General features: G+C 47.7%; 3 protein-coding genes across 3 annotated transcripts, besides 16 other annotated features; 2 read left to right on the plus strand and 1 right to left on the minus strand.

Moving 5' to 3' along the window:
- Positions 1-17: 17 nt before the first annotated feature.
- Positions 18-4,135, plus strand: BDR25DRAFT_259457 (ARM repeat-containing protein). Its single transcript, XM_033686586.1, has 5 exons — positions 18-1,151; positions 1,202-2,416; positions 2,466-3,037; positions 3,095-3,216; positions 3,451-4,135. The coding sequence occupies exons 1-5, from the start codon at positions 342-344 to the stop codon at positions 3,828-3,830; spliced, it is 3,099 nt and encodes a 1,032-aa protein (XP_033548908.1). The 5' UTR covers positions 18-341; the 3' UTR covers positions 3,831-4,135.
- A 958-nt stretch (positions 4,136-5,093) lies between these two features.
- On the plus strand, positions 5,094-6,727 carry BDR25DRAFT_366821 (uncharacterized protein). The gene is made up of 3 exons (XM_033696974.1): positions 5,094-5,338; positions 5,390-5,617; positions 6,470-6,727. Exons 2-3 carry the CDS (start codon positions 5,396-5,398, stop codon positions 6,611-6,613), a joined length of 366 nt encoding a protein of 121 aa, XP_033548909.1. The 5' UTR covers positions 5,094-5,338; positions 5,390-5,395; the 3' UTR covers positions 6,614-6,727.
- Positions 6,728-6,870: 143 nt separating this feature from the next.
- On the minus strand, positions 6,871-7,439 carry BDR25DRAFT_366825 (uncharacterized protein). The gene has a single exon (XM_033696975.1). The coding sequence runs from the start codon at positions 7,431-7,433 to the stop codon at positions 6,957-6,959; it is 477 nt and encodes a 158-aa protein (XP_033548910.1). The 5' UTR covers positions 7,434-7,439; the 3' UTR covers positions 6,871-6,956.
- Positions 7,440-7,614: 175 nt separating this feature from the next.
- Positions 7,615-7,637: a sequence feature (Protein overlapping with rRNA (BDR25DRAFT_353809, KAF2472070.1) was converted to a misc_feature.).
- A 46-nt stretch (positions 7,638-7,683) lies between these two features.
- Positions 7,684-7,698: a sequence feature (Protein overlapping with rRNA (BDR25DRAFT_353809, KAF2472070.1) was converted to a misc_feature.).
- Positions 7,699-7,754: 56 nt separating this feature from the next.
- Positions 7,755-7,793: a sequence feature (Protein overlapping with rRNA (BDR25DRAFT_353809, KAF2472070.1) was converted to a misc_feature.).
- Positions 7,794-7,828: 35 nt separating this feature from the next.
- Positions 7,829-7,864: a sequence feature (Protein overlapping with rRNA (BDR25DRAFT_353809, KAF2472070.1) was converted to a misc_feature.).
- Positions 7,865-7,920: 56 nt separating this feature from the next.
- Positions 7,921-7,959: a sequence feature (Protein overlapping with rRNA (BDR25DRAFT_353809, KAF2472070.1) was converted to a misc_feature.).
- A 35-nt stretch (positions 7,960-7,994) lies between these two features.
- Positions 7,995-8,133: a sequence feature (Protein overlapping with rRNA (BDR25DRAFT_353809, KAF2472070.1) was converted to a misc_feature.).
- Positions 8,134-8,987: 854 nt separating this feature from the next.
- Positions 8,988-9,052: a sequence feature (Protein overlapping with rRNA (BDR25DRAFT_353809, KAF2472070.1) was converted to a misc_feature.).
- Positions 9,053-9,108: 56 nt separating this feature from the next.
- Positions 9,109-9,180: a sequence feature (Protein overlapping with rRNA (BDR25DRAFT_353809, KAF2472070.1) was converted to a misc_feature.).
- A 91-nt stretch (positions 9,181-9,271) lies between these two features.
- Positions 9,272-9,458: a sequence feature (Protein overlapping with rRNA (BDR25DRAFT_353809, KAF2472070.1) was converted to a misc_feature.).
- Positions 9,459-9,535: 77 nt separating this feature from the next.
- Positions 9,536-9,714: a sequence feature (Protein overlapping with rRNA (BDR25DRAFT_353809, KAF2472070.1) was converted to a misc_feature.).
- A 60-nt stretch (positions 9,715-9,774) lies between these two features.
- Positions 9,775-9,790: a sequence feature (Protein overlapping with rRNA (BDR25DRAFT_353809, KAF2472070.1) was converted to a misc_feature.).
- A 60-nt stretch (positions 9,791-9,850) lies between these two features.
- Positions 9,851-9,985: a sequence feature (Protein overlapping with rRNA (BDR25DRAFT_353809, KAF2472070.1) was converted to a misc_feature.).
- A 34-nt stretch (positions 9,986-10,019) lies between these two features.
- Positions 10,020-10,091: a sequence feature (Protein overlapping with rRNA (BDR25DRAFT_353809, KAF2472070.1) was converted to a misc_feature.).
- Positions 10,092-10,130: 39 nt separating this feature from the next.
- Positions 10,131-10,179: a sequence feature (Protein overlapping with rRNA (BDR25DRAFT_353809, KAF2472070.1) was converted to a misc_feature.).
- Positions 10,180-10,216: 37 nt separating this feature from the next.
- Positions 10,217-10,250: a sequence feature (Protein overlapping with rRNA (BDR25DRAFT_353809, KAF2472070.1) was converted to a misc_feature.).
- A 117-nt stretch (positions 10,251-10,367) lies between these two features.
- Positions 10,368-10,389: a sequence feature (Protein overlapping with rRNA (BDR25DRAFT_353809, KAF2472070.1) was converted to a misc_feature.).
- Positions 10,390-11,225: the final 836 nt, after the last annotated feature.

An 11,225-nucleotide genomic window follows, 5' to 3' on the forward strand; every position in this document is an offset into this window, starting at 1 on the left:
AACCCACACCACCACACGTTCCCAAACACTTTCCCTAGCCCAAGTCTCGCTGACCCTTCGTGCTCCAGCAAACGGCTTCTCTGCCAGCTGTCGGCCCCCCCTCAGGCTTCCACAGCCTTCAAACACACGACCCCGCCTTCGCGTCACGCTTCAAAGCGGCTGCCCCTCCGACCACCCCCGGTCCCTCGAAATATCACTCCCTCTCACCTCTACTGCTGCCTCTCACTGCACCCACGCGTCGAGCTACTCCTAGCACGTCCCCCACCCTCCAATTCCTCTCCGCTAGCGCTGAACCTCCGCCAAGCCCCTCCCCACGTCGCAGCTCGCGTCCGCCCCAAGCCATGGAGGAGCAATTAGCCCAACTGCTCGCCGCCACCCAGTCTTCCTCAGATGCTCCCCGCAAACAAGCCGAGCAGCAGCTTGCATCGTCGTACGGTCATGCAGATTTCCCGCTTGGCCTCGTCGCCATCGCGTCCCACGAGAGCGTGCCGCTAAATATCAGGCAATCTGCCCTGCTGTATCTCAAGACCTTTGTGCTGGCCGGCTGGAGTCCGCAGTTTGACGAGTTCAAAGGGCAGATTCTGATCTCAGACGAGAATAAGGCAAGAATACGGGAGGCTCTCCTGGAAATCGCGACCCACAATCACCTGGACCGCAAAGTCAAGACGGCTGCCAGCTATGTCGTGAGCAAGATTGCGAGCGTCGACTTCCCCGAGCAATGGCCGGACTTGCTCTCGAAGTTGATGCATGTCATTCCGAATGGGACCGATGGCCAGCTTCATGGTGCGTTGAAGGTGCTGGACGAGCTTGTCGATGATGGCCTCAATGATGAGCAGTTCTTTGCAGTGGCGAGGGATCTTGTGAAGGTCGTGTACGACGTGGCGGTCAATGATGCAAGAAAAGCCACGTTGAGGGCATTGGCAGTCGGCGTTTTTAGGGGCTGCTTCGATATCCTCGAGATGGTCATGGAGGATCACAAAGCCGCGGTTAAGGCCTTCGCCGACGAGGTTCTTAGCCAATGGCTCCCGTTCTTCATCAGCGTCATGAAGATGGGCTTGCCCAACCCACCGTCAAAGCAGGAGGAGAGCGAGGATGCGCCAAATGCAGAAACACACAGGGGAATGGTCTCCCTGAAGCTCCAGGTCGTCAAGGTGGGTCATATTCATTGTCTGTTTATGCATCCGACCTTGACAGCAATTAGGTCCTCATGCGGATACGATCCGTGTTTCCTGCTATGCTCTCACCACAAAGCCCGGTCCTATTCTCTGCCACTTGGGAAGAGCTTTCCTCGCTGCAAGCAGCATATCACCAGATGTACATAGAAGAGGACCGCGACAGCAGATTGGAAGACGCCGACGGATTGCCCTACACCTTAGATTTCCTTGTCCTTGAGGAGCTCGACTTCATGCAGGCGTGTCTTCGGGCGCCGCCAGTACGATCTGAGCTCGAGCAGCAACTTCAAAATCAACAGGGGGCTGAGGGTTCGTGGGTCACTGAGGTCATGAAGCTAGCTGTTGCCTATGCCCAAATCACTACGGAAGAGGAGGGTCTCTGGAATGTAGATGTGAACATCTTCCTCTCTGAAGAGACCAGTGTCACGGCGAATTATACCCCTCGGACGGCTTGTGGAGACCTCGTTATCAAACTTGGCGAATGGCTTACTCAGCCAACCGTTGAAGGGCTTCTCTCCTACACTCGCTCTCTGTACTCAACAACACCCAGTTGGAAAGCTAAGGAGGCCGCATTGTACATTCTAAACCAACTCCTCGGGGATTTCCAAGATGTCGACAAGCAAATTGGGCCAGATGCAGCCAAGGGATTTATCGATTTTATCCGCTATGCGATGCAACAACCTGATGTCTTCCTCAGGGCACGCGGACATCTAGTCGCGGGGAGCCTCACGAGAACTTCTGGTGGAGCTCTTCAAGAGGTGGCGACTTCTTTCCTCGAGGCTTGTTTGCACGCGATTCCTAACGACGACTCTGATGTGGTTCAAGTCTCCTGTATCCGCGCTCTCCAGTACTACCTTCAGGCTCTTCCCTCGACAATCACACAACCTCTCCAGAATTCCATCATCACAGCAATTTCAACATATCTCCAAGGTCAGGACATGCAAGAACTCGCGGAGAGTGACGACTTGATGGTTACATTGGTTGAAACGCTCCGAGACGCCATTCTTCTTGACATAAGAATATGTCTCACGGGTACTGGTCTGGATCTACTATTCACGGTTGCAAGTCACGGCGCGAATAACTTCCAATTAACAATGCTGGTCAATGAAACTTTCGAGGATGTTACAAGTCAGATTGCTGCGCTTGGTGGTGATGCATACATCAATCTGTGCGCCAAGGTTCTTCCATCTCTAACCGGAGCATTCGACATTGGTAACATGACGGAGGAGAATGCGTTGACTAATGTGAGTTATCAACTTTTCTTTAACTGCAGTGCATATCTAATTACGATAGCTTGCGGCTGAGCTCCTCTCTGTCCTTGCCGAACATGGCTCTGAGCCGCTTCCGAACGGGTTCGTTCAAGCCACTATGCCAAAACTCAACCGCCTTCTTCTCGGCTCTTCGGACGACGAGCTCCTCAAGTCTGCTACTATGGCCGTCAAGAATATCATTGCGCACGATCATCAGCAGCTCTTCGAATGGCGCGACGAAACTGGCAAGGGTGGTCTTGAAGTTGTTCTCGTCATCATCGATCGTCTGCTATCAGCTAGCGTCAGCGATACTGCTGCCGGCGAAGTCGGAGCACTTGCTGCTGAAGTTGTCGAGAAGGCGGGTGGCGAGCGACTAGGCCCATACCTTCCGCAACTACTGAGGGCCGTGGCTGTGCGGCTCGGTAGTGCTACACACGCAGCTTTCATCCAGAGCTTAACGCTGGTGTTCGCGAGACTAAGTCTTGCTAATGCCGGCGAAGTTGTGGACTTTCTGTCACAGTTGGACTTGGATGGCGTGAACGGATTGCAGGTAGTGCTGTCGAAGTGGCTAGAGAACTCAATCAACTTCGCCGGTTATGACGAGATACGACAGAAGTATAATCCCTCCTAACTCTAGTAATCACCATATTTCAGGCATTAACGGTTTTGCAGCGTAATTGCCCTCTCAAAACTTTACGATCTAAAAGATCCACGCCTATCCCACATCCAAGTCAAAGGAGACCTCATCGTCCCCCAAGACGGCCGCATCATGACCCGCAGCCGCGCACGAGCAAGTAAGCAAAAGCTCTCACCTTCTCCTACTCAAGACCTTCGTATTCGTCTTCTTCGTTCTCAGTACTTGACAAAATGCGGCGACGCGTTCATAGACGACTTCGAACTACTCTCGGATCCGGAGTCGGAACGCGAAGCGCAGGATGTCATACCTTTCAATTGCTTGTTAAATGAGCTTCTTGATTTCGGTGATATGTTCGAAGACCGCTTCAAACATGGGTTAATCAATATGATAGATCCGGATCAGTATACTGTTGTCCCCTCACCGCTCAAGATCCTCAAGGTCTTGATCGTGGAGTTGTCCGGCGCGAGTGGGTCGAATCGTCAAATCGATGCTGCTGCTGCTGCGGCGGCGGCGGAGTTTGCGGACGAGGGGAGTGATGATGGGGATTGGGAAGATGAACCGAATCCGTTCGAGGATTTAAGCTCAGCGATGAGTAAGGAACAGCTCATGGCTTTTGCAAATGATGAACCGGGAATGAGCAGACAGCAGGATAATGAGACGCAGGCTTTCCTAGTCGACTTTTTCGGGAGGGCGGCACAGACAGAGGGGTTTAGGGAGGAGTATGAAGCGTTGACGCTAGAGGAACAGCAGAGGTTGAGGGATATGTCATAGTGCGTGATAGACTGAGGACTGCGCCGTGATGTGGTTTATAACGGTTCAGGATACGAATGAATACTGGCTGTGGATGGTGGCCGGAAATATGGGGATGGTTTTCTAAGCATGTGGCGAATAGACGGGACGACAGCATAGCATGGTATGGGATGGTATGTGGCGGACTCTTCATCCCGGGTGGCGAAATTTCGAGTTTATCAGTATGGCTTGAAGAATATATAAATGCGGACCTCTAAGGAGGCTTCCCTTAAGGAAGTCTGCGATCACCTTAAGTATATAGTCTTAATCTCCTACCTCTTGTAACGAATCGCTGGAATCATTCCATTCAAAGTTACCTGGCGAACCTTATATCCGAAGGTTCCTCATATCAGCTCCGACCCCGCCCTGCCCCCTGCTGTACCCCTATTCCCCAAGTATTTAGTCGCACCTCTCCCCTTAGCTAGCTTAGTAGTTTTCTGATGTCCTTTCATACAAGGCCTATAGGTGTCAATGGCATTCCCAGGTTTCTGAGTCCCCACGCACTCCCATATGTGTAACGAGGTAGGTGTAAAGATGGGATAGTAGATAGCACGGATAGCACTGAGAGCAAGGTTTCGGAGAAAGATAGAGACGAATCGCTGCCAAGCCTCGCTTGTCAGGATTCATGCTTATATAGGAAGCACAGGTCATGTGACCTCCAAACAGGTCGGGTGAGGCCATACTGGCCCGTTCTGGGACATCCGGCCTTACAGTAGTCACGGTCAACCACGTGGCCTTCTCTCGCTTATAGAGGTTTAGGCTAGACGAGAGACAACCGCTAGTGCTAGTGCTAGCCCTAGCATTATCTATATATATATTATACTATGCGAGAATACTTAGCTTAAGTATTCTCGTGCGTACCTTTTAGTACAGTGGGGAAAGTCGTATAGTATCGGCTTGGCAGGCAGGGCGCCTACCTCATTACATATATAATATAGTTACTACTGTAAAGTTTTGTAGAGTTTAAAGGACAAAAATATAGATAAATTAGTAATAAAAAGTCCTTTTATATAAAAAGTAAGTAGTAAAGTTATAGTATTTAAGAAATAATTATAAAAGTCTCTAAGATAGCTAGGAAGAGAAAGCCTTTCTTACATCCTTATTAGCTAGAGAGATGGGGCTTGCGCTATTAAGGCGACTAGCCAGGGTTCGCGTTGACTAGCAGGGTTGCTCAGACGGATGGGGAAAGAAGGAGCTTGCTGAGATAAAGCTGAGATAAAGCAAACTGTTTTCCGCTTCCACTTTCGTGTAGCATCTTTACCCTACTCTACAATAAAACCCACTGTCACGCGGTCTTCATGTGTTCAACTGCCAGGAAGCTTAATTACAATCACCTCTAGTGCCAGGCTATAACCCGTATTCAGCCAGTCTTCTACTGCTCGCACTGCTACAATGGCTTTCGAATCTGTCGTTCGGGCGATGCATCCTGTCAAGGTAGTTGTTTGGGCGAACAGGCGATAGGCTTTCTCGGAGCGGGGACACTACTTAATGTACGCCTTCTCCTACGCTTGCTAATGATTGTACTAACGAATATAACCTAGAGCTATATGCTGATCCCTTCTGAATCTGATTTTGACCTCGCCGCACAGAAGTTGGTTGAGGCAGGTTTTCGCCCCGCCCTATGGTCGTACGGTATAATCGATCCACACCTCCTTCCAGGGCTTCCAACGAGGCGTAGTACTGTACGATTGGGCGATTTTGAGGCCTGTACGGGTGAGATTTTGTGTACGTTCGTACGACAGGGAGGAGGAGAGGTAGGTGTACGTATTGTAACTGTTACGGCTCACGTGATCTGTACAAGTAGTATGATTTAATTAAAGTACGCTGTACTCTAGTTAAAACAGCTAAGACTATGGGTCTCTAGAGACGTAAGATTAAGGTCTAATTAACTATAAAATAACTAGTTCTCCCTAGTAACAAGAGCAGATAGGACTAGATAAGGCCTATAAGGCGGCAAGAGGCGTGGATAGATAACTCTGTAATAGAAAATAGTCTGTAATAGGCATTTTTAAGACGACAGACTACAGGTAGATAGATTAAACCCTTGAGAAAGAGATTTAAGCGCCCGCAGGCCTTCTGCTCACCAGAGCCCTCCTACCCCTCCAGAACCCCTATACAAACTTCCTAAAAGGGTAATACAATCCGTACTACGTACTGTACCTAGGGCATTATTAATTGTACGGTACGGCTCACGAACTCAGTACGTTCGTACTGAACACGTGACCGTTACGGTTCACTTTGTACGGACCGTAGTACGGCCCGTTGGAAGCCCTGCCTCCTTCCAGACGACGAGATAACTCAACGGATTAACCCCATGGAAATCCCCGGATACCAGATGCTGGATGAAAATTCCGTGCGGCTCTAATTCCCAGCAGGGTTTTCTGGCTCTAAAAGAGTTGTATTGTGTTTGCAGTAATCACACGATAGTCAGATGCGTCGTCACCATGGTCGCATGCGTCGTCACCATGATCGGATGCGTCGTCATCATAGTCGTATGCGTCGTCACCATGATCTGTTGCCAAGACTCACCCACTCATTTCGCATGTATATAGACTCCTACAAAGGACTCCTCTAGCAAGACAATACAATGCAGTTCCTCATGTCTCTGGTGCCTCACATAGCTTCACATATTGCTTCGAAGCACATATGTCTGCCTTACTCCCCCAAACGATCTGTTATCGATGCAGAGATTCTATTGCGACAAGAACTTGTATTATCCTGACAAAGCTCTCCTCCTAGAGAGCTTTATTAGGACTCTCCTCTAGGACTCTCCAGGCTTCTGGCGCGACTTGTTGGGGGTTTGGGCTATATCCTATGTGTATAGTATACTGATGGTTGAAGACACTGTGCTTGATTCTTGCGACAAAGAAAGTGTTAGGTTATAGTTTAACAAAAAGATTTGCTGGGGAAAGGGTGGTTTCTAGACAGAACTACAGTCTCTAAGAGAGTGGGTAAAGGGCAAGCCCTTACTAAGTAAACTAAAGGCCTTAGAATTTAGCTGATCTATATTATCTATACTCGCTAGCTCTTACCTAATGCTCTTCTCTAATGTTATATATTGTGAGGACTGTAGGCAGGAAGGCTACCTAATTAACCATCATCTTCTAACTAAGAGGCCGACTCCGCTAAGGATTGCAAAAGATGATGGGATGCTAAGCCTTGCGAAAGCCCGGAGCCTTGCAGGAGTGGTGGGACACTAAAGTCTAACTCAGGGGGCAAATCATTAACAGCTAAGCAGAGTCTTTTAAAGTGAGTTAGCATCCACGCATCATAAACATTCTTCGTGAATTTGTGCGCCGTCCATTTCTCTTTCCCCTCTAGAGCCGAGAAGCTGAACTCATGGATCAGGTGGCGGTAGAAGGTAGTTTTGGCCACATCAATCACAGCGTAGTGACCGTAGATCCGGACTGACCGATGATCGTGCGAGACGGAGAAGGCGAGGATTTCCCGATGGATCTCCTTCTCGCACTTGACGAGCCGGAAAAGCTCGACGACAGCCCTTACTGCGAGCGTCATGCTGTGCGCATTCTGTCGGTCGGCGATGTCGAGAGCCACAGCGCCACACTTGACTTCACAGGTGGCCATGAAGAAGGACTCGAATCTGCGTAGGTGTTCATTCCAGAAGCTTCACTCCTCTACCCCGTTGCTACAACTCTAACATCAATATCACGCAAGTCCCGAGACCTGGCCGACGCATAATGCTCTATGGAAAGCATCTCCCCATCCGATATTTTTTTCACATGTGGGCTGCAGGTTTGTTCTGCGCATGGTATCACTGATGAAGGCTAGGTTCGTCCTGTATATTGCATAGGATTCATCGATTGATCACGGAAAGAGGGGACTTCAAGAGGTGCTAATGCGGAGTTAAATAGGATACAAAGTATTCCGTGGCTATTAACAAATGAGATTATTGCTTGAGCTGGGATTCAGTTGTGATGGTGATTCGTGAAAGGGAGGGAGGGATTGGGCGGGGAGGCAAGGGGCGGGGAGGCAAGTTCTTCAGAGCGTCTTTCCAAGTAATAAGAATGCTTCAAAACAGGAGAAAAATATAGTATTGACTGATGAAGTACAGCCACAATAAACTCCAAAATTTCAACCAGTTCGCGTTGATGTCCAAATAATTCGTCCTGACCAATCACCAAAAAGGACAAAAACATACAACAGCAGGTATTCGCTGCTGGTCACCCACGCAACTACTAATCCGCCGGTACCAAGGTTGTCTATCGAAGATCGAACGGGGTTCAGACTTTGCTGGGTCCTATGGTTGTATGTATCAGAGATTCTCGTGAGAATTGTATATATTAGAGAGTATTTTAAGAATAACACTATTGTTTAGAGTAAAAAGCTACTAGGGAGCTATTTCTAGAGACAGGGATATAGGAGTTATTCTGCGCAGAATTCCTAGTTCTAATCACGTTTAAGCAGTCTAGCGGCGATAATTAGAAAATGCGGATGATTAGTGATCGTTGTAGTTGTTGCTAGAACAAGTTAACACCATCTCTCTCACACCTTCAAATAAAGCGCAATCGCTCCAACAGTATAGTTTACAGCCGCATAGATCCTAGCTTAACTTGTTACAAAAGCATCTACTCTACCTTAGCTTTAAATCCCTCCTAGACAAAACAAAAAACAGGTACCTAACTTTATATTATTGTCCCGCCTCAACAACAATTTGTACAATCCTAGATTAAGATAAGCAGTCTAACTAGGAAGAACATAATTCTAATATTTAAAAGCATTACTAGTATCTGCTAAATATACAGGTGTAGCTTTCTAACAGTAATAGTTATTGCAGTCTAAGAACGTAGCTGCTTTTAGAGTGTTTTAAGACTATTAAGATGTTAACTATAGTAAAGAAGGGTAATGCTTTGTTAGGATCTAACCGCGACACCTGCGAGAGATATTAGAAATGTAGTATAGAAGGCAGCTTATAGAGTCTAGGGAGACTCTATTAAAATGGCAGGTATACCCAGTAGGGCGTGGCAAGCAGGATGGATTAAAGAGGCAGCACCAGTTAAAGATGTTTACACCAACTAATGCAGGAGCTACTAGGTAGCTAAAGGTATATAGCTAGAGTTGCGCTCCTTATCTAATACAACAACTTTACTCTCAATTTTTAGCAGACTCGTATAGAGATAGCTAGGAGAATGCACCGCTTGCAACTACGGCGATGATGGCTACATTCGCGGATCAATAGTATCCTTGTGATCTCTCTTCGATTGGCTTGGGTATACGGTAATGTTGACTATTCCCAGTGCAGAAAGCTGACCATCTCTCCACTGGGATTAAGCGGCACTCTTTGGGTCGGATTGAATGAAGTTCTCCATGGACTGTGAAGTAATGGTCCAGGGAAGGAAACTTATGCGAAACACACCTAGTGAACCTATTCTGCATAAATTGTAACTGTTCGGTGAAGACAGTAGGCGATGCAAGATTGGAGAAAGAATGAGTTCCGGCAACCCTGGAATGTATCAAATATCAGAGAAGCTTGACGGCGGGGAAGCAAAGCGCCACACAGCGCCAGTTGGCTTTGTGGCTGTAAGGTCTTGGCACCAGGGCGAGCTGCGAGTTCGCAGCTCAGTCTTGGCTGCACTGCATCTTATCGGTTTTGTGTCTATTATATATTTTTAGAATTTGGGCTGGAATTGTATGCATTCTACTTCTAGCTACGTTGCCCCTTTCGCTAGACAAATACTGTATTCATTCCCCCTGTGGGCGGTTTCTCTGTCAAACTGACCATAAAGAAATACATCCAAACTCAGATCGCTGCTCGAAGAGTAGAAGTGACAGAGTCAAGGAGGGTTCCGGGAAAGGTCCTGGCATTGAGAGACGCGTTAACGACTTTCTTGCATTCATCGTCATCCATGTTCGTAGAGATATCGGTATATTTCACTCTTTAGATCAAATCGCGCTGCGTTGAAACCAGAAGCCGAGATGCCAAAGTGGGCGTTGGAATAAAAGTTGGCGAGGATTGGTAGTGCAAGCCCTCCTTTCACGCGTAGGATAATAAAATTCACGAGGGCGAGTTAAAAACTGGTGTTGCTGGAATGGGCATAGAAATTGCGATGACGTATTTAGATTCTAGTTATGAATGGAAGGAATTAGTCTCTCATTCACGAAAACAACGGCGAATTTCTGTGGGGCCCCGTGTAGTCGGGATAGTAGTCATAGATTCAAATCTTGCATGAGCTGAGGAGGGGACATATGGCAAACGACTCGACAAGGGAGCGAGATCCAAACAAGGTGGAATGAGTGTATTGTAAGGTCTGAGGAGCTCAATAGAGCTCTGGGCTGACTATATACTGTACGAGAGAGGAGCTATGCCTAATGAGTGAATAGTGCAGTACATGGGTATGATATCGCGTGAGACACGTGCGACATCAAACACTATGTCCAGGCTAGGTAGGGGACCACTGCTAGAAGCTAATTAAAAGAGTTTCTTTAATTGTTCAGCATAGACGTTAAGAATGGTGGAGGATATCTCTACTAAGATAATGGTTGATGACACTTTTGTCGAAGATTGATAGGTGAGAACCGGTAGGAGGAGAGAGAGAACTCAGGTTTTACAAGAAAACTAAATATGCAGACTCAACATTCATGCAATGATCAGAATGAGATATCCTTGCTGTAACATAGAAATGCTGCTCTGTAACATAGAACTCATGCACGAGTTCAAACAGACCAAAAATCTCCTAAATTGCGGGTATAAAGATCATAACCTAAGAAAGGGGCGACACCTAGTTTGTGCGTCTTTGTCCAAGATGAACCTTTAGGGCTTGAAGAAATCAACCTGCAACGATAAATCTTTTCCTCCGCCAAGCCAGCGCTCTTCTGGCAAGACTATATTGCCTCCCCTTATGAACGCCTTCACGCAACCACTCACCGCATGCTCGTCCTCCGCCCCAACAGAGTACTCTCCTGCATGCTTACTCCTCACCAAACGGCAACGTAAAGATCAACTGCGCAATCCCGACAAGGCTACCTGTGACAAGGTGCTTCTTACTAGCAGTCTAGCCGTGCTAACAACTTAAATACGGGTTCTTAACCCTGATAGCAATAACTAGATTTAGTACCTATCTGTTGCTGGAAAAGATATCATATTTATGCGCCCTTAGATTAGCACTATAAAGAACTAGATAATAGGAAGGTTTTAATTAGCAGTTATTCAATTGCAAGCAGTGCGGGCTAACACTCCAAGCATTGGGAGAGTTTAGAGGACACTAAGCTAACGATATTGTAACGATCCTCATGAATCGTTCCATCTCGGATGGTCCGGAAGGCCCCCGTATCGGCCCCGACCTCGACCTGGCCCCGACCCCTGCTGTTACCCCTATTCCCTCATGTATTTAGTCGCACCTCGCCCCCGTAGCTAGCTCG

The sequence above is a fragment of the Lindgomyces ingoldianus genome, assembly GCF_010093535.1.
Source record: "Lindgomyces ingoldianus strain ATCC 200398 unplaced genomic scaffold BDR25scaffold_12, whole genome shotgun sequence".
Classification (NCBI taxonomy): domain Eukaryota; kingdom Fungi; phylum Ascomycota; class Dothideomycetes; order Pleosporales; family Lindgomycetaceae; genus Lindgomyces; species Lindgomyces ingoldianus.